Below are 21,405 nucleotides of genomic sequence, written 5' to 3'. Positions count from 1 at the left end.
TTCTATTTAGTCTTTTTTTAATGAAAAAAAGGAGAAGCAAAGAAAAGTAGGCACTTCTGAGTCGTCTTAAAAAGCTGAACTGTTTCTTTGACAGCGTGCAGGTTCCAAATACAGCAATGACATAAAAAGTTTCCCCCTTAACCGCTATAAGCTTTCAGTCATGAGTTTAACTAAAATACAATCAGACTATCACTGTTGGTGAATCATTGCCACAGACTTTATAAAGACCAATATTCACTTTTATCCAGCACCTCTACCTTGAAAATTGGAAATAGATATCTTTCATCCATAATATGTTTTAAATTCATGATCTGCATAAATTGGGATTGCTGCTCATATACTGCAAGCTCGCCAATTTTGAATAGACATCCTTTGCACCTACAAACAATAATCAAAAGACAAATTAATTAATTAGCCCAGACAAAGTGAGCGGATTGTGACTTATTTTTATATTCTTTTTTTTCCCAAAAAGCAGCAATGGGGCAACTGCATATGGATATGGTAGTATTCCAGTAGGTCATTTTACAAAATGACTGATCTTACATTTTTAGTCCTTTATGGCTTGCCATCTTCAGCCACCTCGCAAGTACCACTCCTAACAGATCCATCAACTTAAGTCAGATGCGGTTCAGATATCTTCAAGTTGCAATATTAGTTGAAGTTAAAAATCAATGAAAGCCTCCCTTAAATCAGTAAACTGTGAATTCCATGTTTAATTTCCTACTTACCAAAAATAAACTCACCTTGATTGTGATGAATCAAATTGCATTGTGACAGGGCCATCATTCACCAAGTTAACCTGCATATTCGAGCAGATTTTAGAGCTTGTAGAACAAGTGAACGTGACAGTATCCATCATACCAAAAATAGTGTACTTCAAACCACCTTCATCATTGCTCCGAAAATGCCATCTGTCATGATTAATAACTCATCATCAGAAATATAACTGTAGCAGGAAAATCATTTAAAGGTAAACATGGATGTGCTAAATAAATTGTTTTTCCGATATCACAAAGACAGAATAGAACAGTCTCAAGAGATTCAACAAAAAGGTGCCAAGAAATTTATAGCAGGCAATTTTAACTATTAAGGAAGATCTGTTTACATGAAATACTGGACCAAGAAATAGAGATATTTATGTTGATGACAGCAGCAAATCATCTGGTTGTGACAGCATTGATTATATTCACTTTTCATCCATATTTAAGGGAAAGTAGAAGAATATATGTGAGCAGATAACAACTGAAGTCAAGCCAGCCTTTAGTACAAATATACTAGAGTTGGTTCTTCAAAACTTGTGACACAATGTTTGATCCATATCCAGGGAAAATTAGAAGAATATGTGTGAGCTTATGAACAACTGAAGTCAGGTAACCCTTTAGTAAAAATACACTAGAGTTGCTTCTTCAAAACTTGTGATATGATGAAGATTTTTCAAATAATTAAATAACCACTTTAATGCAATGAATATGCACATAAGGAGAATGTATATCATTATCATATGAGGTCATTGCAAGGCTCAGGTTATTTCAACCACATGAGTAGATAATGGTCAACACATGCAAAATATTGCCATACTTATGAATAATATAAAGCACAATCAGCACTATTTTTTTTTTTTTTAAAACGATCAGATAAACAGGTTAAAATTGTTAATGTATTGCAAGCAAACATAAGATTCTTTACCTTTGACTGCATCTGCAGCGTATGATTTGCGAAACTTTTCAACTAATGATGCATAAAAAAGTTTTGCCTTCTGAGGTGGCATAGCCACATGAAAATCTGGCTTGTTACCCTTTAAGATGCCATATAAGGTGAACTGACTCACTGAAAGATAAGAAGAAGAGATGAAGGGAACACATTGAATAATTACCATTACATACATGAAAGAATATATCCAACAAGACATTCATTAGCTTAGGAATATGCTCTGCGAGTATACCTAATAGAACTCCAAAACTCTGCTGCATAACCTGCCAATATGATAAAATTAACCTTAAGGCAATTACGTGTAAAGCCTGCATGCTCAGCTTGGCTTGATAAAAGTTCTGTGCAGTCTCCAACACATATAGGATAGGTATTTGATTCATCTACTTACACTTTGATCCCATGCTTTTCCACTCCTCTCATTCGGGAATAGCCTCATATTCAAGACCTTCCTACAGCTGTGGTTGCACATAAAAGGATACTCACAGGTTAACTATAGTTACTGTCTATCTAAAAAAATATTACAAGTTTAACCAGAAAAAAAATGTATTATTATGATTAAATTAATCTGCATACCAATGCTATGGCAAAAGATAAACATCACTGTAAAATTACAGTAGGGCCATATCCACTAAAAATTATAAATTTAAGGACTTTCGAAGAAGAAATTAAAAAATTAATTATGCATTAAAGAGTCAATACAAAAAATCATATTGTTGTGGGATGGGGTTCCCAGTTTAGTCCCACATCGGCTAATCAGCGGAAAGGTCTGTGCCTTAAATGGGGGGCTCAATAACCTCTCCCCACCGAGGGCTCCTCTACGGAGGGACAAAACCGTGAGGGACGCCTAAGCCCCCTGTACGAGCTCCGCGCCTGCAGGTGGGTGCGCACCCCGTGCGAGCTCCGCGCCCACGGGGCCCAAAGCGGACAATACCATATCGCTCTGCCGAGCTGAGCTGCTCCAGCACTCTCTCGTTCAGGCGAGGGCCCTTTTGTAAGACAAAACCGTGAGGGTAGGGGTAGTACCTCCGCGGACCCCCGCGCCGTTAGGGCTCGGGACCGTCATTGGGCAAAGACCCTGGGCGACCTCCCGGAGACCCGAAGCGGCAATCCCAGAGCGGACAATACCTCGGGAGGGACGCAGATGCTTTCCCTGCTCGGCTGGTGTGTGGGCTGCTGCCGGGGTGAAACCCCGCAACACATATACAAGCATGAAAACGGAAATTCCACAATATTAAATTTGCAACTTAAAAAAATGCAAGAAATCAATCTCCAAAAGTTCTCAAAGCACAAATGATGAACAAGAAACTAATAAGAAAATGCCTTTCAAATGGAATTTTAGCCTATAACAACCTCATAAAAAGGAACAACCAAAGTCAAATAAAGATGCAACAGCCCATAGCTATGCCTTATTCTTTATCCCATGCTAGAAGGTTGGTGTGTGCTTCTATATGTAGGAACAAGAAGAAGGAAGAAGAATTTAACAGCTTTATTTTATTTTTATATAGAACAAGGGGAGAGGGCATTGTTTATGAAACTACATGAAGAATATAGCTATTTCAAAAGAAAAAGATATTGATAAGATTATCTAACTTTGTAAAGAGTTCTGATTAGGCACATGTAACTGCTTTTGCTGGAAAGAAATGAACAAATGCTAGGATCATGAAAAGAGGTGACTTTAATAGTCCTGGAAAGAGTACAGGACAAGAAAACAAACATGGATGAAGGTTTGGAGATTGTACTTCGGAGAGAGATATGAGTCACCACGAGTCTCTAAAAGGATAGAACCAAATTTCACTAGACCCATACACCAAACTTATCTGAAAGTGTGTACAGGAGCGTGAAAGCATAGATTTCAGAATTTGAAGTAAAGAAGCAGCCAGAAAGCAATGGCAGGTTGAGTTTCCATAAAGGTAGCAAGCATGGCATCTTTAGTAACAAATTTTAGCTATTAAGTTATAAGGTGTCTGCAATTTGATAGGTAGCAGATACGTGTTAGTCAACAGCAAATGCCCAAATAATAACTGCCTTTCACCTATTTAATAGCTTTAGCATGTAAGTAGCTTCTATGGTTCGCACAAACTAATTTGCTTTGTAAGAAAAATTACATCATTGGAACTTGGTGAAGGTCATGGAATGGATAGAAGGGAATGCTTGATCTAGTGAAAAATATAAGCTGAAAATTATGGAGGTTTTGGCAGAATTACTAGCAAGAATACAAGGCCTTTGTTCTTCTTCTTTATTTTTTATTTTTTTTTAAAAGAGAGGGTTCTCCCCTCCCAACTATTTGTGACTTGGAATGATGGTGGGGATGATTCATTTTGGATCCCTTACAGGTCCTTTTGTGAATTCAAAATTTCTTGCTTTCTACTGAAACATGAAGAAACCAGGCTTTTAGGCATGGGATGGGATGCGAAGGATCGACGTTGAAATCAGAAGGATGTTGGTAGTTTTGGAAGTTGCATGCATGAGGTGAATGCTCACATGGAGGTGAATCGTTAATGAAGTGCTCTACATAGCGAAAATAAAGTTTATCTATTAGAGGTGCTGGAATTGGAGTTCCATGAAAAGAAGGACCATAAGGCTGTTGTTGTAGGTGTACAGCAGCCATTGCAATTTCTGCAGCTAGATGAATCCAATGTTCTTTATTAAATTTCAAGCAACGTACATGCATGTTCATCTTTCTCTGACTTCTAATCAAATCAACTAATTAACATTCTAGTTCAGATGGTGCACTGAACAAATTCTTTACTTTAAGTCTCTAATACATTTTTGAAATTCTTCAAATATAAAAGTTACCTAAATCTTGAGATTCAAGACAAAAGGCCAACATAAACATAAACATATATAAAAGCCGTATGGTTTTATTACTCTTTTCTTGCTATTGATCTCCTTTTTTTTTCTTCCAGATGTCATCCTATCGCCATCACCTCTATCCTGCATTACACATAGACAGAGCTACCATAACATACCACACCATCAGAAGTTCCCCTTCACCATATCCTCTGTAAGCATTGTTCTTAAACTTCTTTCTGCATAAACATTTCTATCTCTAATCTACCCGGTTCTAAAACACATTCAACCTAACATCCTCACCTTTAATACTCTCATTTTATGCAAAACACCAACACTTCATCCAAATGCTTTCCATCTACTTGATGCATTTTTATGATGTAATATGTAATTCGAACTTTGCAATTCATTTCCAATTTCCATGGAAAGTGCATGCAGAGAGATTGCTTCTCTCTAAGCCCTCCATTAGGGCATAATTAACCTCTTCCGCACTTACTAATTCACTCGTCAGAAGCATCGATGCGGGACTAAACACGAGCTCTCTTCACTCAATCAAACTATTTGGGCTGCAAAGATTGGTTGCTAGTGAAATTAAAAAGGGAAGAAAGACTAGAGCAAGGAAAGTAAAAGGGACGGAGAGCTTGCACATGTAATCGGCATCGGAGTCGGTGTCGGATTCGTGGATGCCGACGAGGACGAGGAGGCCCGGCCCGATCTCCGACACGACGCGCCCCTCCACCTGCTCGTTACATTGCGTCGAGATTTCTGGTCAAGACCTCCAATCCAAGAGTCGAGAGAGGTTCAAATAAGTGCTTACCTCGACGCTGGCGGAGAGGACTCGCTGCACCACAGCCCTCATCTCCGCCGCTGCCTCCTCCTCCTCCTCCTCCAACCCCCAGCGATGGTCGCAGATACCGGCGGCAGATTCACCCTGACGCCCCGAGCTAAAAGCCTTTCCTGGCCGTCCGTCAGCTGAACAATCACGTGGGGTGATCTTTAGAATATTTTATATTTTACATTTTTTTTCAAAAATATCATAGTCGATTTTGATGTAAATATATTTATATTCTAAGCATTTATCTTAATTTATAATAAAATAATTATATGTATAAATAATAATATTAAAAATAATATATAATATATAAATTTATATTATATTATAGGTTAATCGGAGCAGAGCAGGTAAAGTCTAGATTTTTTGTTGAAATCCGGCGGAAATTTTGAAATCAAACTCGGGCCGAACTAGAGGCAAATAGGGCTATAGCCTATAGATTGTGTGATATTTTATATGGCCAAGTCACTCCAGAGATACTCTGTAGATGGGAGAGAAGAGCCGTGTTGAGTGTTTGGAACTTTTTATTTTTTAATTTTATAGGATGTATTTTACCAATATATATAAATTATTAATTAAAAAAAAGAAGGGAAAGAAAGAAAAAGAAAAACTCGAGCCCAACTTGCCAATAATCAGCTCGTTTGCCGGTCCTAAACTGAAGTATTCAGACTGGAGCATTTTTACGTATATAACCCCGACAAAATAAGAAACTATAATCCCAGCCTGGAGATTCTCGTATTGGGTCAAATTTCATGGATGGGTTCGGTTGGGCCTGGTAGCCCAAACCCAGGCCGAACAAACAACTCCCTGTTCTGCCACCGAGCTGCGTTTTCTTCTTAAAGCATCGAACCCTCCATCCGTTCGACGTTTTGCCACCATGCGGAGCCTTCTGACGGGAGTCCTAAGGCGTTCCAAGTCTTGGATCACACGATCTTCTCTCCGCCATCCTCCTCCTCCCCAGTTTTCTTCTTCTTTTTCTTCTTCTCGCAAACCCTACTACCGCGGTGGTGGCTTCTTCTCCCACGAGACCTTAACCCAGGAGGCTATTCCAGGCGATTTCCTGAAATGGGCAACGGTGGGCTTCCATCGAGGGTCGAGATTCGCCACCGGTTACGCCCCTCTTCAGGCCAAGCCCTTGGACTCCATCATCGACATCGAAAGGGCCAAAACTCGCTCGCCCGAGGACCTCATTTCCATCTGGGATGATGTAATTCCTATAAATCCCCCTTTCGTTCTATTTTAATTCTATGGATGATGTTGTTGTCCCTTCCGTTAGGATTATGGAAATTTAACGATTTTTTTTATTGGGAAATCTAAAATCAAGGCTTGAAATTGATCAGCATTTCGAGTACCATCTATTTGGTAATTTGTAGATGTGCCCTTTATGCTCGAACATGTTTACTAAGTGTGCTAGATTGCATCTAAAAGGAATTATAGTCAATTCGGTTCGACTTTAATACTCACAGGCATGGAGGCCACTGCACATAGGTGACTCCTTGCCTCTGAAAAAATCTTGTGTTGAGCTAATTCAAAGCAATGTCTTTTTTTTTTTCAATCCACTTATACTTTTCCCATGAATTTTCCTTGATGGTTTTTTGCAATTGAAAGGTCTGATCTGTTAGTGATGTCTCTCTATGGGCTTTGGCTCCATCACTTTCGTTGAATCAACTACAAATTTCTTTGTTAAACCTTTATTTGAAGGATTTGCAAGATTTCTATTTCATCTCGCATGCTTATATTCTGCTAAAACTCATCTGAATTTATACAGATTATATGCTTCCCTTTGTCATTATGTTTTGAACTCTTTACCTTAGTGATGTCAGTGAAATTTTTATAATGAGTCGGTACCTTAAATCTGTTAATATCATTTAAGCCATCCAAGCTTAGTCACAGGGAGAATTAAAGCTAAAGACTTGGCTTCCCTTGTGAATTAAGAAGTCCATATAGGCTTCCAAAATATTTCGCATCCTCCTAGGGTGAAATTGATCATCCAACTAGCAGCATTATATCCTTTTGAGATAATAAGCATACCATTCCATGCAGTTCATATCAATATTTCGTGATTAATTGAGTAATCTTTTGAGTTCTTGGTCTATAGAAGCTTGTTAACTGTGCCTATGTAACCTTCATGTGATGTAAGTTATGTCATGTCGAGTCTAGTTTAAGGTAGTCTTGGGATACAGCATCACATATATTCTTTCTCTAGATGGAAATTACTACAGACAGGATACTCCCATGTGTATATATATAATAAGCAAAACTTAATAATCTTGGATATTTTCTTGTTTATAACTATACATTTTAATAGAGTTCACATAGCTTTTACTTGTTTAAATTTCATACAACATTCTAATGAGTTGCGAAATTCCATCATAGGGATTCTTGTAACAAATTCTAGTTAGACTTTTATAACTAAGGCTGTGGAAGGACTGATTTTTTCCTTTTTTTTTTTGAAACTCCAGTATCATTTGGGAAGAGGTCATGTAGGTGCATCCATGAAAGCTAAGTTGTACCATTTAATGGAGCAAAGATCAATTACTTGGTAATTGTCTTATTTTGTTTTCTACAATGTATGCAAACAGATATGCTGTACTTATTCCTCCACATTCCTTTTTCGCAGCCGGCATTTCGTTATTCCTTTGTGGAGGGGGAGTGGCTATACCAATATGTTCGTTCAAGGTCTTATTTTTGAACCTTTTTAATGCCTTTCGTTATGCTGTATAAAAGTTCTATTGTAAGTTTTATCAACTCACCATTCAAAGAAACCATCTTGTCCTATGCCTTCTGTTCTTTTATCTCTGCATGTAGCCTACTTTTTTTTGTCATGACTGAAATACATGCTCTGATGAGATAATGTCTTAGCACGAGAGGTGAGTAATAGAATTTAAATGGAGAAGAAAAACCTTTGACAGAATCTTTGGGCATTTAATTTTGTAGGAAATTTCAAAAAGGACAGTGGGTTTAAAAATAAAGTAGTAAAAAAGAAGGGGACATCCCAGTGCATAACTTGCTGAGTGTCCACATCGGAAGTTGGGAGTAGTCATGAATCATGTCTTGATTGCGTCATCTAACATTGTGAGGCTGTGCAACGGGGGGTAAAAAGGTTTGGAGGTGTGAAAAATCTAAAAATGGCCAGAAGCCAAGCACCCGTAAGTCAAAGAAAAGCAATCCGATGCACATGGACCCATTTAGTGAGAGTGAAAGAGAACTTCAGTATAGAGGAGCAATATATCAAGTGGAAAATTGAAGCCATACAAGAACAATCTGTTTACCACTTGGAGTGGAAGTGTAATGCAAGGGTACATGAACCAAAAAGAGGGATTCGTGTTTCTGAATTATGGTCATATAGATTGGTTTAGATTATATTTTTCTTGATGTTTGAATCATGGTAAAGTATATTTACATTTGGTTGTTTCATTATGATTGTCTTATCAACATGCATATAATTGGTTGGTGATGCTCCTGATCATTGTGTATGGTTCTTTATATTCTTAGCTTGAATGTCAAACATCCGATTGTAAATATGCTTCTAACATATGATTGTAAATGTGCTTTTAACATTATTAAGCCTGTTAGATAAGATTATTCTTCATTAAAACTTATTATTTGTATGAATTTATTGAAAAGTGGTTTTATTTCTATTTATGTAATTGATTTCAATACCTCTGCTTCCTAAGTTCATTAAAGAAATAGAATAGATACAAGCAAGAGAATTTGATTGATGTTATCTTCAGGCAGTACAACTAGCACTTGGAAGAGTATGAGAAGAAAAAATGGCAAGTTGCCTAGCTTTTGATATTTGTGAATTGTGATTGGTTGATTACATTCTAAAAATGGATGGTTGACCAAACACTTGATCCAGATGCATTAAATGAAGAGCACCTGATTCTAATCGTTTTAATGAGAGATGAACCATCTTCAGGGCATCTCAGTATGGAAACTTGCTAGGTGAAGAAATTTACCATTGATTAGCATGACTGCAAAAAAGAAATGGGGAGCAAACAAGGTCTTTCGTTTCCTTTGGGAACTCTACGACTTGGTCCGAAGGAAAGGGTTTGGGGACGCCCTTGAGTACGTGGGAAGTGCCAGAGTGAGCTCAGCGGTCAGCCCCTGGAGAATAGGTCAAGGTGTGATGAAGTAGAAATAAATTTTGAAGAAATAATAAACAATGTGTTTTTTGTTGAAGAAATGACTGATGACAATACTGAAAAGCATTATGCTTTTTTCCCTTTATATTCATGTTTTCTTCTGTTTTTAAATTGATGTTCGATAAGATGTGACTTTCTTTTCTTTAAAGTCATTTGTTTGCGTAATGAAATGGTCCATCAAGCTGTTCAATCTTCTTTAACAACTTCATGTTCAGAATACTAACAGTCCTGATTGCCCTGAAAACCTGTGTCTCCATGAATGGGTTAAAGCATCGAATGTGGGACAGGCATACAAAGTCTTCCCAAGTTATAGAAATTTAAAAATACAAAAATTGTTTCTTATCTGCTAAGTTACAAAGGCCACAAAGCTGCCTTTCCTGTTCATGTCATAATAATGATATGGATGTCTATAACTTGCCAATTTTATCAAAATATTCTTCTGCTTCTTCCAATTGTATTTTATTACTCCGCTTCATTCTATTGTTGCCCAAAATATCAAATACATTGTTTCAATAAATAAGAGTAGAACCAATCATTTTCAGGTTACAATTATGATAAAGTGTTAGAGGAACCATCTTATGACATAGTCATTGATGCATATCTTGTGGAGGCTATAACATAAAACAATGATTATCTAGAAAAACTTGCTCAGTGTGTAGCTTCAGTGGGAAAAAAGTTTTATTTTTCAGGACACATCTACCAGAATGTTTAACTTATTGTGCATTTGTGCTTGTACTGTGATTTTCCAGTGCAGATGCCACACATCCTCTTCACTAGCCTTGAGGATTATAAGGCAAGAGGAACACAAGCAAGTCCTTATTTCACTGTCACCCATTACACGGAGTTTGCAGAAAGCAAAGACGTGGTGCTAATTCGTGGGGATGTCGTGTTTACCAGCAAGCTCAGTGACTCAGAGGCAAGATGGCTTTTGGAGACTGCTCAATCTTTCTATCTAAATGATGTGCGGTACAAGCTTGTCGAGCGGTTCAACAAAGAGACCCACGAGTTTGAGTTCAAGGATGTTCTTCAGACACTTGAAATGCCCACACTGTGATTCCTACTTGACCCATTCTGTTTCCTGAAAGTTCTCCTTTTTCTTCATAGCAAAGAAGTTATTAATGGAGACCAAATCGTTAAGGAAATGATAATTTCGTTTTCTTGCAATCGTCCATTTTTGTCTTTGACATCTGTGCCGTGGCTGAAAATGGAGTGTGGTGTTGAAGTTTGTTATGTTGTTTGAAAGAGGTAATTAGCTTCATTTTTGCCTATTTTAGTTTTAGATTTTGCATCATTATAAGAAGGGATTAAGGTTAATTATTCTTTATTGTGTTTTTATGCGATCACAATTAGCATTCAAATTTGGTCTTATAGTTGTCTGTGCGGATTGAATTTTTTCTTTATTAAAAATGCAAAGAACTTTAAAAGTAACTGAAATATTTTTTTCATCCTTCTGCTGGAGGAACTGGTCCGGCTAAGAGGAATATTTTCCCATGCCGGACACCGTTGGAGCTGAGGTATAGTGACAGTTTCCTAGCATGTTTTGCTTTGAACCTGAATTTCTTTGGCATCATTTTTTAGCATAATTTTTCTTTGGCTGAAGTGCAGTGAAAACTTCGGTTGAGTAATGTTGGTGAGGATTGGATTGCTGGACCAGCAACTCGTATGGTCGGTTCCTTTCTTTTTATTATTATTACTTAAAGACAGATGAAGGGTGGGAGATCTACCAAGTACCAACACTATAATTTACCTGGGTCCAGATGTATTGTGTGATAGATTCTTGAAGGTTTCTTCTAGGTTTTTGATATGTGCAGTATACACGACAGATATATTGAACCATAGATGACTGAATTCTCTGAGTCGCGGTAAACTCCCAGAATCTAGGTGCCATTTCTCCAAAAGCAGCACACTTCCAGATCCTAGGCGCGGGAAGTAGGTCAATAATATGAGTAATTGCGGGACTAGTATACTATTCGTGATTAAAGACTGGTCGAGTATGGCTACGGAGGAAATAAAGAAGAATGGATCATCTGTTTGATTTTTTCAATTTGAAATTTCCTGCTTCGTTTCGGTATTCGGCTCTTTTCTTTTATAGTCCTTTCCCTTCCTTTTTTTTTTTCCACTTCTTTTGGTTTTTGTACTTCTAATCTTTTCTCAGAAACGTGCAGTGAGGACAAATCCAGTTCTTCGAAGAAAGACACAAGCCTACACGACTTATATTTAAAATGTATCAGCTTTCGACGTTGCACATGGGTGCGCTCGAAGCTATATAAATATTAATATTAATATAAATATTAATATTAATAATAAAAAGTTTAGCTCCGTTATTTTTAAAATTTATTATTTAATATATAATATGAATTTGACTATTAAAACTTTTAACTTATTATAATTTATTATATTATTATGTTACATTTCACAAAAATAAAACAGATATCATTCTTGCGTGTTGCATAGGCTATATACTTGTTCACATAATTTGTGTGCCTGAACACGAAATATTGGTTGCTGTGATATTATTATTTTATGACAAATATTATATAATAGAAACAATAGTTGTTATTTAATATTTTTATTATTTATCTAAAAATAATATTTAATTTAAATATCTGTAGAAGCTAGTAAGATTTTTTTTATTCAGTATCAATAACTATACTTATTTTCTATTACTTTTCATATTCTCCGGCCAGACGGAGTAAGAGGCGTGGGACCTTATTTCTGTTATTTAACCGGAATAAATTACAAATGATACCAAGGGAAAGATAACAGAGAGACAACGGCGTTATTAAAACCACCTGCCTGACGAAGTTCATCACTGCGTATCCTTATCGGCTTATTCTCCCACCATCCGTAGAGACTCTTTCCAACCGCCAATGGGCTCACGAGTCGCGACTACCTTACGAGCTACGGCTCTCCAAGAGAGTACAAAGCCATAAAAAATTAGAAAGGAGACGTTGTGGTCTCCACCACAGCGACCCACCACTTCCCTCTTCCTCCTCCACCTCCTCCTTTGTCCTTCGGTCACCGGACCTTGAAGCCCCTCCTTCCTCTCACTGATCCCGGCCATGGAGAAACCGGCGGGCGACGACTCCGGCTTGTGGGCGGAGTACCAGTCCGGGTTCGGCAACCACTTCTCGTCGGAGGCGCTGCCGGGGGCGCTGCCAACGGAGCAGAACAACCCCCTCCTCTGCCCCTATGGCCTCTACGCGGAGCAGATCTCTGGCACTGCCTTCACCGCCCCTCGCAAGCAAAACCAGAGGAGGTACCCTTGCAACCCGCGCCCGACCTCTGAATCAGCTACTGCTTCGAATTCCTTCTAATTTTAATTCCTATGATTTCTTTATCGGAGAATTTTTTTTTTCTTGGTCGATGATCGGTGTGAAAGTACCCATTAGTCCGTCTCAGTTGGTCAGAATAAAATTGTTTTCTATTTCTTCTTCTTGTTTTTTTTTTTTTTGCTAAAATTCTATTTCTTCTTCTACAGTCAAAGTTAGAATGGGTGCTTTGCGTTCTTGATGATTTTAAATTTTTTAATGGTATAGATAAGCTTTCTCGTGTTAAGATGCCCTGTTTAAATGGTTCATTAACTAGATATCAGCTTGGTTGGAATTCTATTTCTTGTTTCCACTTTAGATTTCCTGGTTGATCCCACTGAATTTAGGAACACTGAGTGTTCGATGGATTTTTTAACGAAAGAAAAAGAGTTTTATATAGTTGTTTGAAGATTTTTATGGATCGGTGTTTTTTCTTCCAACATCTTTTAGACATGCTATTTCTATTGCCATAGTGTTTTTCTCTTTTGGATAACTTTTTACAGGGCTTTTCTTCCTATTTAATGATATGAGTACTTGTTTTTTTTTTTTATAGAAGAACTGTTTCTAAAATTGTTCTGTCCGCTGTTTGAATGGAAAATATATACATATAAACATGCACACACCTATTTAGGCACACAGTGCTTACACGCGCACAGATGAATCTGTTTATCAAAATCTTAGGGATTTATTCTGCAATAATATATCTTGTGAGATTGTTCTTTTGGATAAGTGTTTCTGGATGCTGATGTGTTAATTTCCTTGTCCTTTTACAGCTGGTTATATCGTATAAAGCCATCTGTTACTCATGAACCATTCCACCCGCGCGTTCCTGGCCATAAACACCTTGTCAGTGAGTTCAACCAGTTAACAAGCTCTGCTACACCTACTCAATTGCGCTGGAAGCCTGCAGATGTTCCTGATGCTCCAACTGATTTCATTGATGGCTTGTATACCATCTGTGGAGCAGGGAGCTCTTTCCTTCGTCATGGATATGCCATTCACATGTAACAGAGTCTTTCAATAGTTATGATTTAAGTGGCAAATTTTTTTAGGTTACTATTTAAATATCCTAGAACAACCTTTACTGGCATATGCTACATCAAGCATATAATTTCCTTGAGATGTCTGTTAATGAAGATAATGGAGCAGAATAACACTTTGGGTTTGTGGGATATTCATTTTTATGCTTCTTGTAGTGTTACCTGAACTTTTAAAATTTTTGATTTTTCGACGTGTCTACGCACTTGGATGCCTAGACTCTTCAGGACACTTATTGACAGTCTAGGCACTTGGATGCCTGGACTCTTCAGGACACTTATTGACACTTAATATTAAGAAATCAAGATATCATCATAGTCACATATCAACTTTTAGCAGTTCTGCTTGCAAGCTTCATCTCTAAAATAAAGCTAGCAACAAGTCAATCAATTCTATTGAATTACCAAGCAATTAGTCTAAAAAATTATACACCATATACATAAATATATATGTTTATAAACACATCTTACAATATGGACAAGTCGTAGTGTCCAGTTTTATGTAGGTCCCTGTCTCCAACTCTTTGGGCATTTGGACACTTGACCCCTATGTCATGTGTCCTGTCTAGGTGACATTGTTTTTCTGGGATAGTCCACTATTTATTCACTCCTCTTTAGTATTCATAATCTCTCAATGCAGATTTGTAGTTTGAATGTTACCGTGGGTTGTGGGGAGATCTATTTGACAAGCTGCTGATATAGTGTATAAATTAGCATTGTTCTCAGATATTAATTTTTTTCTGGTGGTGCACTCTTCTTGTCCTTCACAGACAAACTTGGAGAGCTACAAATGAATTCTGTTTCTACTTTCTAGAATAACTTTTATAAGCGCCTCAATTTTGCACTGCACTTGGAAGGTAAAGATCTTTGCAAAATCATTATAGTTCAGATCCTTTGCGTTGGTATTCGAAGAACTACAAAAAAGCTAAAATATCCCAAGCCTAATAGGTTCTTGGGCTTGATTCCTAGAGAGCCCTCCTCTCCCGCAAAAAGAGCCTGATCCCTATGCTCTGCAGGAAAATCATCTGACTCCAAACTTTAGCATGAGCTTATAATACCGGGATTTCTAGTTACAATGGAGTGGTTCTCTTGAACTAGTTTCTGAGGAAGAAAAGAACAGAAGCAAAAACCTAGGATTTTAGCCATCTAATTTTGTGTAAGGGCCAGGGAACCTCTGTCCAACCTCAGCGAACCCATAATTTGTTTGATCTTGAGCTCCTGTATGGATAAAAAAAGTTAAAACCCTGATTGATGGAGTTATATCACTGTATTTGGTAATGTTATTTGTTTGTAGAAACCTTCAGTGCTTAACCACAAGATACAGATGCATTGTCAGGTATCAGTCAACATGTTCATGGTTTAACATTGTGTTCCATATTAACAAAAATATCGGATTGGTTCTGCTTATTTAAGTGTCCTGCTATTTTAGTTTTTTGAAATGTTGATATTCAGGAAAAAGGCTTTGTGCCGTCAAAGTGGGGTCTGGATATCTGCAATTAGAAAGGAGAACTCTTGCTGATATGTATATGCAAAAATAGGATTTTATATTTGTCATCGAGCTAGATATTGTACATTAAATTATGTTCTTTTTTTTTCACTTGTTCATAACCTTCGATATTCTTTGGAAAATCATACCTTAAACAATTGAATTACCAGCATGCATTATGCGTCTAGATACTGGATATTATTTACTAGTTCAGTTTGTATTTTGCTTGTAAGATTATTGGAGAAGCACAAGAATATCCTATATATGATATTTAGTGCCTTTGATTTAGACATTCGGATGATCATTGTGTACATGTAGGTATGCTGCTAACAAATCTATGGAAGGTTGCGCCTTTTGCAATGCTGATGGCGATTTTTTAATAGTCCCCCAGAAAGGAAGTAAGTGTTCTCTGACCACTGTGATCTTTGGTCGTTCCTGTATGACTTCTTGGATCTTCTGCTTTTGTATCATCTCATGTTCATGAGTAGGCATTGCTGCTGGTGCCTCAGATATTGTAAGAATGTCTGTTCTTATATTTTGGTTTGTGTTCTTATAATCGGAACTTATGAGTAGTGAATTTATCAGGAGACAAAATCTGTGTGTAAACACCAGCAGGAAATGATAACCAAACTACTTCTGCTCTTATTTCTCGAACACCATAGAAACAGAAATACCTATTAACTGAAACATGAAACTAATCCAGAATCCATAGTGGCATTGCAAGCAGATCATATTGAAACTCAAATGTGAGAAATGAAAAGCATTATTTGGCTAACAGTGATCCTGCATCTAGGTTCATGTATGCCTACTGCTGCTAAGACACTTCACCTGTCTAGAATATCTCACATCTTCTGCATATAATGCACCTATGTATTGATGTTGGAAGCTGCCTTCTGTGCATCTACATGAACATGTTTATGATACGAAATAAATCATCTTTGTAACTAAAGACTACAGCCGTAGTCTTCAATGCTGCTCTTTGTTGTGTCCTACCTTTAGTTTTGATATTAATTGACTCTTATCACCAGTTTATGTTTCCCACACTTGGATTTGTGTAATGTTTCAGTAAAATATCAATTACATCAACATTCTTTAATTTCCTCCAGTACCACAAGTTATGGGATGACATCTATCTTTCTGGAGACAGTTTTCCTTTTTTCCCCACTTCCTTTTTTAGTAAATCTATGTAGATTCTATGCATATGGAACCATTATCATCTCATCTATAGAGTCCTGGTAACTATTACACGTATCAGCACATATTTAGGAACTCAAATGGGATTGACCCTGGAGTCTGATCTTCCCAAGTGCATCATCTCATCTAATTTGGTTATGCCGATCACTTCCATTTAATCTCTATTAACTTTTCTCTATCTGTTCCTTGGAAAATGGAAACAACTTTTTTAGTAAATCGGTTCCTTAGTCCAGAATATTCAGATCGTCAAATTTAAGTAAAATAATAAACAATGGTGTTAGCCTTTTGCAGTTACATCCTTGGACAAATTTTAGTGTTCTTCAAGGGCCAAGAATTCAAAACACTGAAACATATAACTTAGAAATCAAATGTACTTAATATTTCATCTATATTTGTGCACTCGATAGCTTTGTGAAAGTCTTCAGAACTAACTCCCTTTTGGTTTCTGATAATAAGACTCACCAGTTTCTTTGCTTCTATATTTGTGCGCACGATAGCTCTGTGAAAGTCTTCAGAACTAACTCCCTTTTGGTCTCTGATAATGAGACTCTCACCAGTTTCCTTAAGCATCTAACAACATGATGAATTCTAATTTCTGCATGTACATATTTCCATGTAAGCAGTCACCTTATGCTTCCTTGGACAAGATGACTTGCTATTATGTTATGTTCCTGATTGGCAATGTGCTGGAGGATTTCTGGATTTTATTAGTCAGAAATCTACTTCGAAGAAACCCAATAGCGACCTCCCTCAATCTTTTAACATTTCAAATCTTCTGTAGGGTAAGAAGCCATGCCTGTCTTCTTTGTTGATCAAGTCAAGAAACTCATGAAAATATTCAATTTCTATTCTCTTTAGTGGATTGCATTTCTTGTGCTACCAGTAATGACCAAGTCATGGTAAAGGGTTATTGACTTCCCAAAACTTATATAGTTTTCTAAGCTCAAAATCTAGTATATCTTACCATCATTCATAATGACATCTTGAAACCATGAATTGCTTGTTTATTATCTATATGAAAAATGCCGACTTTTGCACTGTTATTTCACATTCCAACTCAAAGTTTACTTCAGATGTGTATCAAACTGGCTGCAGCATAGCAAAATCATAAAAATTGCAGCTACACCTGTTTTGTCTGTTCAAGATGAAAAGCTTGCCAGATTATCGTGCAACTATTCTTACTGATCCAAATGATTAACTAGATCCCAAATTTATATCTTTGTTTTTATACCATTTTCTTGTTTCTCACACCATGTTTTCTTCTTACCAAGCCCAGGATTATTGATCACAACTGAATGTGGAAAACTGCAAGTATCTCCTGGTGAAATGGTTGTTCTCCCGCAAGGATTTCGTTTTGCCATTAACTTGCCTGATGGCCCCTCACGCGGTTATGTTGCTGAAGTTTTTGGCACCCATTTTCAACTTCCTGAGCTTGGCCCAATAGGTAAAGCTTTGATGTCTATCAGAGTGCAAGTGATATTCGAGACATTTTGATCCATCTCATGTGGCATCTTACATGCCAACAAGCCTGTGATTGATTCCTGAATGTTCTTTAGGTGCTAATGGTCTGGCTTCTCCAAGGGATTTTCTTGCTCCCACAGCTTGGTTTGAAGAAAGTTTCCATCCAGGGTACACAATCGTGCAGAAGTTTGGTGGTCAACTGTTCGCTGCAAAACAAAATTTTTCTCCATTTAATGTGGTTGCTTGGCATGGAAATTATGTACCATATAAGGTAACTTCTTCTTTTTAGCATGCTGACTGATAATATATTTTATGATTTTCTCTCAAAAAGATCAAAATCAGGAGTAATTTCTTCATTCTAGGTGGTGAGTTGGTCCCTTTCTGTTATTTTTACATCAAATTCATATATGTTGAAGTGAATTTAGAAGATGACGAAAAGTGGTGAATCAATTCAGTTCAGTTTCTTCTTCGGCAATATCTTCGAAGAATGGTGAATTCTAGAAGTATCACGAACTAATGGAATGGATAGGACGCAATAAATATCATCATCAATAAATTAAACATATGTAGGCCATTATGATTCGGAGGGGGTTATGGAAACACTCTTCAAGAACCAATCTAGCTTTTACCTATAATTATTGACCATTTGGGCTATTTACATGCTGTGTGATTTATGAAAGATAAAAGGAGCAGCAAAAAGATCAAGAGATGATTACAACTATGCTGGGAAAAAGTATTTGATGATATATCATAATATGTAGCTGAGATTTAAGTTCTAATTTTGATTTAGAATGGATGACCAAGACATATTGAATTATGTTTTTTATTGTGTTATATTAGAAATGTTATCTGAAAACTTGGGGAACGTTTGAAGATGTTCTCAATATATCTTAAATGACAAAAATTATAAATCTACAATCTGAATCATATTATTAAATTATTTTCGACAGAAATAAGGCTTTATGAATTTGAATGATACATGATAAGTAAGGTCCAAATGTGAAGTATTTGAATTTTTTAGAGATGAGGATGATGGAGGTTAACATGTTGTGAAACTGCATGTACAATTTTAAAAATAGGCTCAGCAGAGGGAGGTCTAGCACTGCACTCCTGGAGTACGGAGTGGCAGAAATTCAGCTAGACTGGTTGCTGTGAGCAGAAACTGCAAGTGGCCTCAACTAGAGTAGTTTGATTTAGTTTGGCATAGGGTCAAATAAGATAAAGGGGAATCTCAAGAAAACTTTGATGAATATTGCAAGAAAGCATTGGAAGAGGCATTTTTTGACAGGGGAGGTAGTGTCAATAGGATTGAATGGCTTCGAAGGAAGCTGCTGTCAAAATAATACGATACGTTCTCAAAATAAAATGGGCTTGCTTTTTATGCATTCATGCCTGTGGACACATTAACTTGCCAAGACATGTACTTCAATATCTATTTTGAATCTTTGATGTTTGTTGCATTGATATTACATTTATTACAACAAACTTAGATCATTCGTCTGTAGTTTTTTTCCCTCACAGTTCTCTCATTAGTGACACCTGCTGCTGCTTTTTCAGTATGACCTGATTAAATTTTGCCCATATAATACTGTTTTAGTCGATCATGGAGATCCTTCAATAAACACAGGTAGCTTGACTCCAGGCAATGTTTTTACGCCTCATTTTACGTGACTGAATATTAACAGAGTATCATATTTGGTTTATACTGTTTTCTCAATAACCTTTATTGATATCCTGCTTTGCAGTACTGACAGCCCCATCCGATAAGCTTGGTGTTGCATTGCTTGATTTTGTGATTTTCCCACCTCGATGGTTGGTTGCTGAGCATACCTTTCGCCCTCCTTATTACCATCGCAATTGTATGAGTGAATTCATGGGTTTAATCTACGGGACATATGAGGTATTGCTTTGTAACTCTGTAATATCCATTGATGAAATGAAATTTTATTCTTTATAAAGAAGTTACAGTTGCTAAGCTTGGCCTCATTATAGGCTAAAGCTGATGGATTTCTTCCCGGAGGTGCTAGCCTACATAGCTGCATGACACCACATGGACCTGATACTAAAACATACGAGGTGATGTCTGCTTGTGGAAAAAAATAACTTCCAGGCTTTTCATTTCCTGTTCTGGCTTTCCACTGTCTTCTTGATTTACGTGACAGGCAACCATTGCTCGTGCTGAGGATGCCGAGCCATGTAGAATAAGTGGTACCATGGCCTTCATGTTTGAGTCTTCCCTTGTCCCTCGCATCTGCCCGTGGGCTCTTGAGTCTCCAAATGTCGATGCTGACTACTACCAGTGCTGGATTGGACTGAAGTCGCACTTTTCATGCAACGGGAGACCAGAAGTAAATGGAAGTTTCACTCCGAGTAGTGCAAGCTGTGACTAATGGAAGTTCTGCTTGGTGATAAATGTGGTGTGGTGCATGATCATGGAAGCTATGATTGACGCGCTCCTGTTACTGAATTATTCAAGGAGCTATGCTGTACATGTCACAGCAACATAATATCCATGGAAAATAAAGATGTAAAATAAAAAGATATAATGCACACTGAAAGTATGAAGTATTGCATATTGAATGAAGCCCCACATAATTCTGACAACCGAGGAACTTATATCTAAACTAGTTTTGATTCAACATCCATGAACTTATCCGGTCAACTTTTATGCAATAAATCCAATTTGTCTACTCAACCTTTCAAGGTCTTTATTGCTGACGTGGTCAGAATATGCTATTATTGATATTAAGTTCTTTTAGTTTGTGTTTGGTTATAGCAATTTAGGTTTTAGGAAGAAAAAAATAGGGAGAGATACATATTCCTGCTATTGCACTTGTCAACCCAAGTCTTTTAACATCTAAACAATGGCCCTATAAAGTAAATTACTGATAATGCAATGATATGTCCAATTCCTCTTGCAAATTTCAGTATGTCTAGCAGTCAAGATTGGTGTGATGCACCAGAGGAGCGGCGAGTGACTGCTTTGATTGGACCATTCTTCGCATGCTATTTTAGTATTTGTTGCTTGCTACATCAACAATAGAGAGTAGCCCAAAATTTCTTTTTGGAGAGTTGAGATCTTTCACTCATCTTAATTGTCTATCTCATTTATTTTTTTCATAGAAACTACGATATAAGAGTAGCAATTTACTTGACTTGAATAGATTTTAATGGGGCAAATTTTATCCTAATGCTTAATTATTTAATTAATTATTTTTTAGTTTAAAAAAAATGATTTTTTAAAAAATAATATTTTTATTTGTTATATTTTTATTGTTATAAATTTGGTTTGTCATGCTTTATATTTTTAGTTTTTATTTTATATAATATTAGAATTTTTTATTTATTCGATTTGTATAAAAAATTAATTTTTAAAGTTAATCTGATCTAATCTATTCAATATATTATAACTGGATAAGATTTGAGATATGAATTA

The 21,405-nt window shown here is 36.8% G+C and overlaps 3 protein-coding genes across 6 annotated transcripts; 2 read left to right on the top strand and 1 right to left on the bottom strand.

Annotated features, from left to right (window-relative positions):
• Positions 1 to 47: 47 nt before the first annotated feature.
• LOC103703379 (D-aminoacyl-tRNA deacylase) lies at positions 48 to 5,486 on the bottom strand. 3 transcript variants are annotated; one of them, XR_603440.4, is made up of 9 exons: positions 5,318 to 5,486; positions 5,148 to 5,239; positions 2,099 to 2,165; positions 1,943 to 1,973; positions 1,687 to 1,827; positions 862 to 911; positions 744 to 799; positions 544 to 595; positions 48 to 378 (listed from the first exon to the last, which is right to left on the bottom strand). XR_603440.4 is itself a non-coding variant. In XM_008786218.4 (9 exons), the coding sequence occupies exons 1-8, from the start codon at positions 5,357 to 5,359 to the stop codon at positions 556 to 558; spliced, it is 495 nt and encodes a 164-aa protein (XP_008784440.2). In that variant the 5' UTR covers positions 5,360 to 5,486; the 3' UTR covers positions 48 to 378; positions 544 to 555. The 3 variants fall into 3 exon arrangements, 1 of the variants encoding a protein (XP_008784440.2); XR_603438.4 differs by having other exon boundaries at positions 544 to 636; positions 886 to 911; XM_008786218.4 differs by having other exon boundaries at positions 886 to 911.
• A 600-nt stretch (positions 5,487 to 6,086) lies between these two features.
• Positions 6,087 to 10,661, top strand: LOC103703378. The gene is made up of 4 exons (XM_008786217.4): positions 6,087 to 6,539; positions 7,795 to 7,874; positions 7,953 to 8,011; positions 10,230 to 10,661. The coding sequence occupies exons 1-4, from the start codon at positions 6,210 to 6,212 to the stop codon at positions 10,532 to 10,534; spliced, it is 774 nt and encodes a 257-aa protein (XP_008784439.2). The 5' UTR covers positions 6,087 to 6,209; the 3' UTR covers positions 10,535 to 10,661.
• Positions 10,662 to 12,213: 1,552 nt separating this feature from the next.
• LOC103703377 (homogentisate 1,2-dioxygenase) lies at positions 12,214 to 20,659 on the top strand. 2 transcript variants are annotated; one of them, XM_039129024.1, is made up of 9 exons: positions 12,214 to 12,739; positions 13,565 to 13,795; positions 15,633 to 15,712; positions 17,785 to 17,952; positions 18,065 to 18,240; positions 19,527 to 19,611; positions 19,715 to 19,869; positions 19,962 to 20,045; positions 20,132 to 20,659. In XM_039129024.1, exons 1-9 carry the CDS (start codon positions 12,543 to 12,545, stop codon positions 20,357 to 20,359), a joined length of 1,404 nt encoding a protein of 467 aa, XP_038984952.1. In that variant the 5' UTR covers positions 12,214 to 12,542; the 3' UTR covers positions 20,360 to 20,659. The 2 variants fall into 2 exon arrangements, with proteins under 2 accessions (XP_038984952.1, XP_008784438.2); XM_008786216.4 differs by having other exon boundaries at positions 12,225 to 12,739; positions 19,527 to 19,596.
• The last annotated feature ends 746 nt before the right edge of the window (positions 20,660 to 21,405 follow it).

Source organism: Phoenix dactylifera, chromosome 8, assembly GCF_009389715.1.
Source record: "Phoenix dactylifera cultivar Barhee BC4 chromosome 8, palm_55x_up_171113_PBpolish2nd_filt_p, whole genome shotgun sequence".
In the NCBI taxonomy this organism is placed as follows: domain Eukaryota; kingdom Viridiplantae; phylum Streptophyta; class Magnoliopsida; order Arecales; family Arecaceae; genus Phoenix; species Phoenix dactylifera.
Note: the sequence above shows the minus strand (reverse complement) of the source record. Positions and strands in the feature narration are given on the sequence as shown.

Coding starts and splice junctions, on each gene's coding strand:
- LOC103703379 (XM_008786218.4), bottom strand. CDS start 5,359: ATGAGGGCTGTGGTGCAGCGAGTCCTCTCCGCCAGCGTCGAG. Junction 5,240..5,317: donor TCCTCTCCGCCAGCGTCGAG/GTAAGCACTTAT, acceptor TGTAACGAGCAG/GTGGAGGGGCGCGTCGTGTC. Junction 2,166..5,147: donor GACTCCGATGCCGATTACAT/GTGCAAGCTCTC, acceptor GTGCAACCACAG/CTGTAGGAAGGTCTTGAATA.
- LOC103703378 (XM_008786217.4), top strand. CDS start 6,210: ATGCGGAGCCTTCTGACGGGAGTCCTAAGGCGTTCCAAGTCTTGGATC. Junction 6,540..7,794: donor TCATTTCCATCTGGGATGAT/GTAATTCCTATA, acceptor TTGAAACTCCAG/TATCATTTGGGAAGAGGTCA. Junction 7,875..7,952: donor GAGCAAAGATCAATTACTTG/GTAATTGTCTTA, acceptor CCTTTTTCGCAG/CCGGCATTTCGTTATTCCTT.
- LOC103703377 (XM_039129024.1), top strand. CDS start 12,543: ATGGAGAAACCGGCGGGCGACGACTCCGGCTTGTGGGCGGAGTACCAG. Junction 15,713..17,784: donor AATAGTCCCCCAGAAAGGAA/GTAAGTGTTCTC, acceptor TACCAAGCCCAG/GATTATTGATCACAACTGAA. Junction 19,612..19,714: donor CACAGGTAGCTTGACTCCAG/GCAATGTTTTTA, acceptor CCTGCTTTGCAG/TACTGACAGCCCCATCCGAT.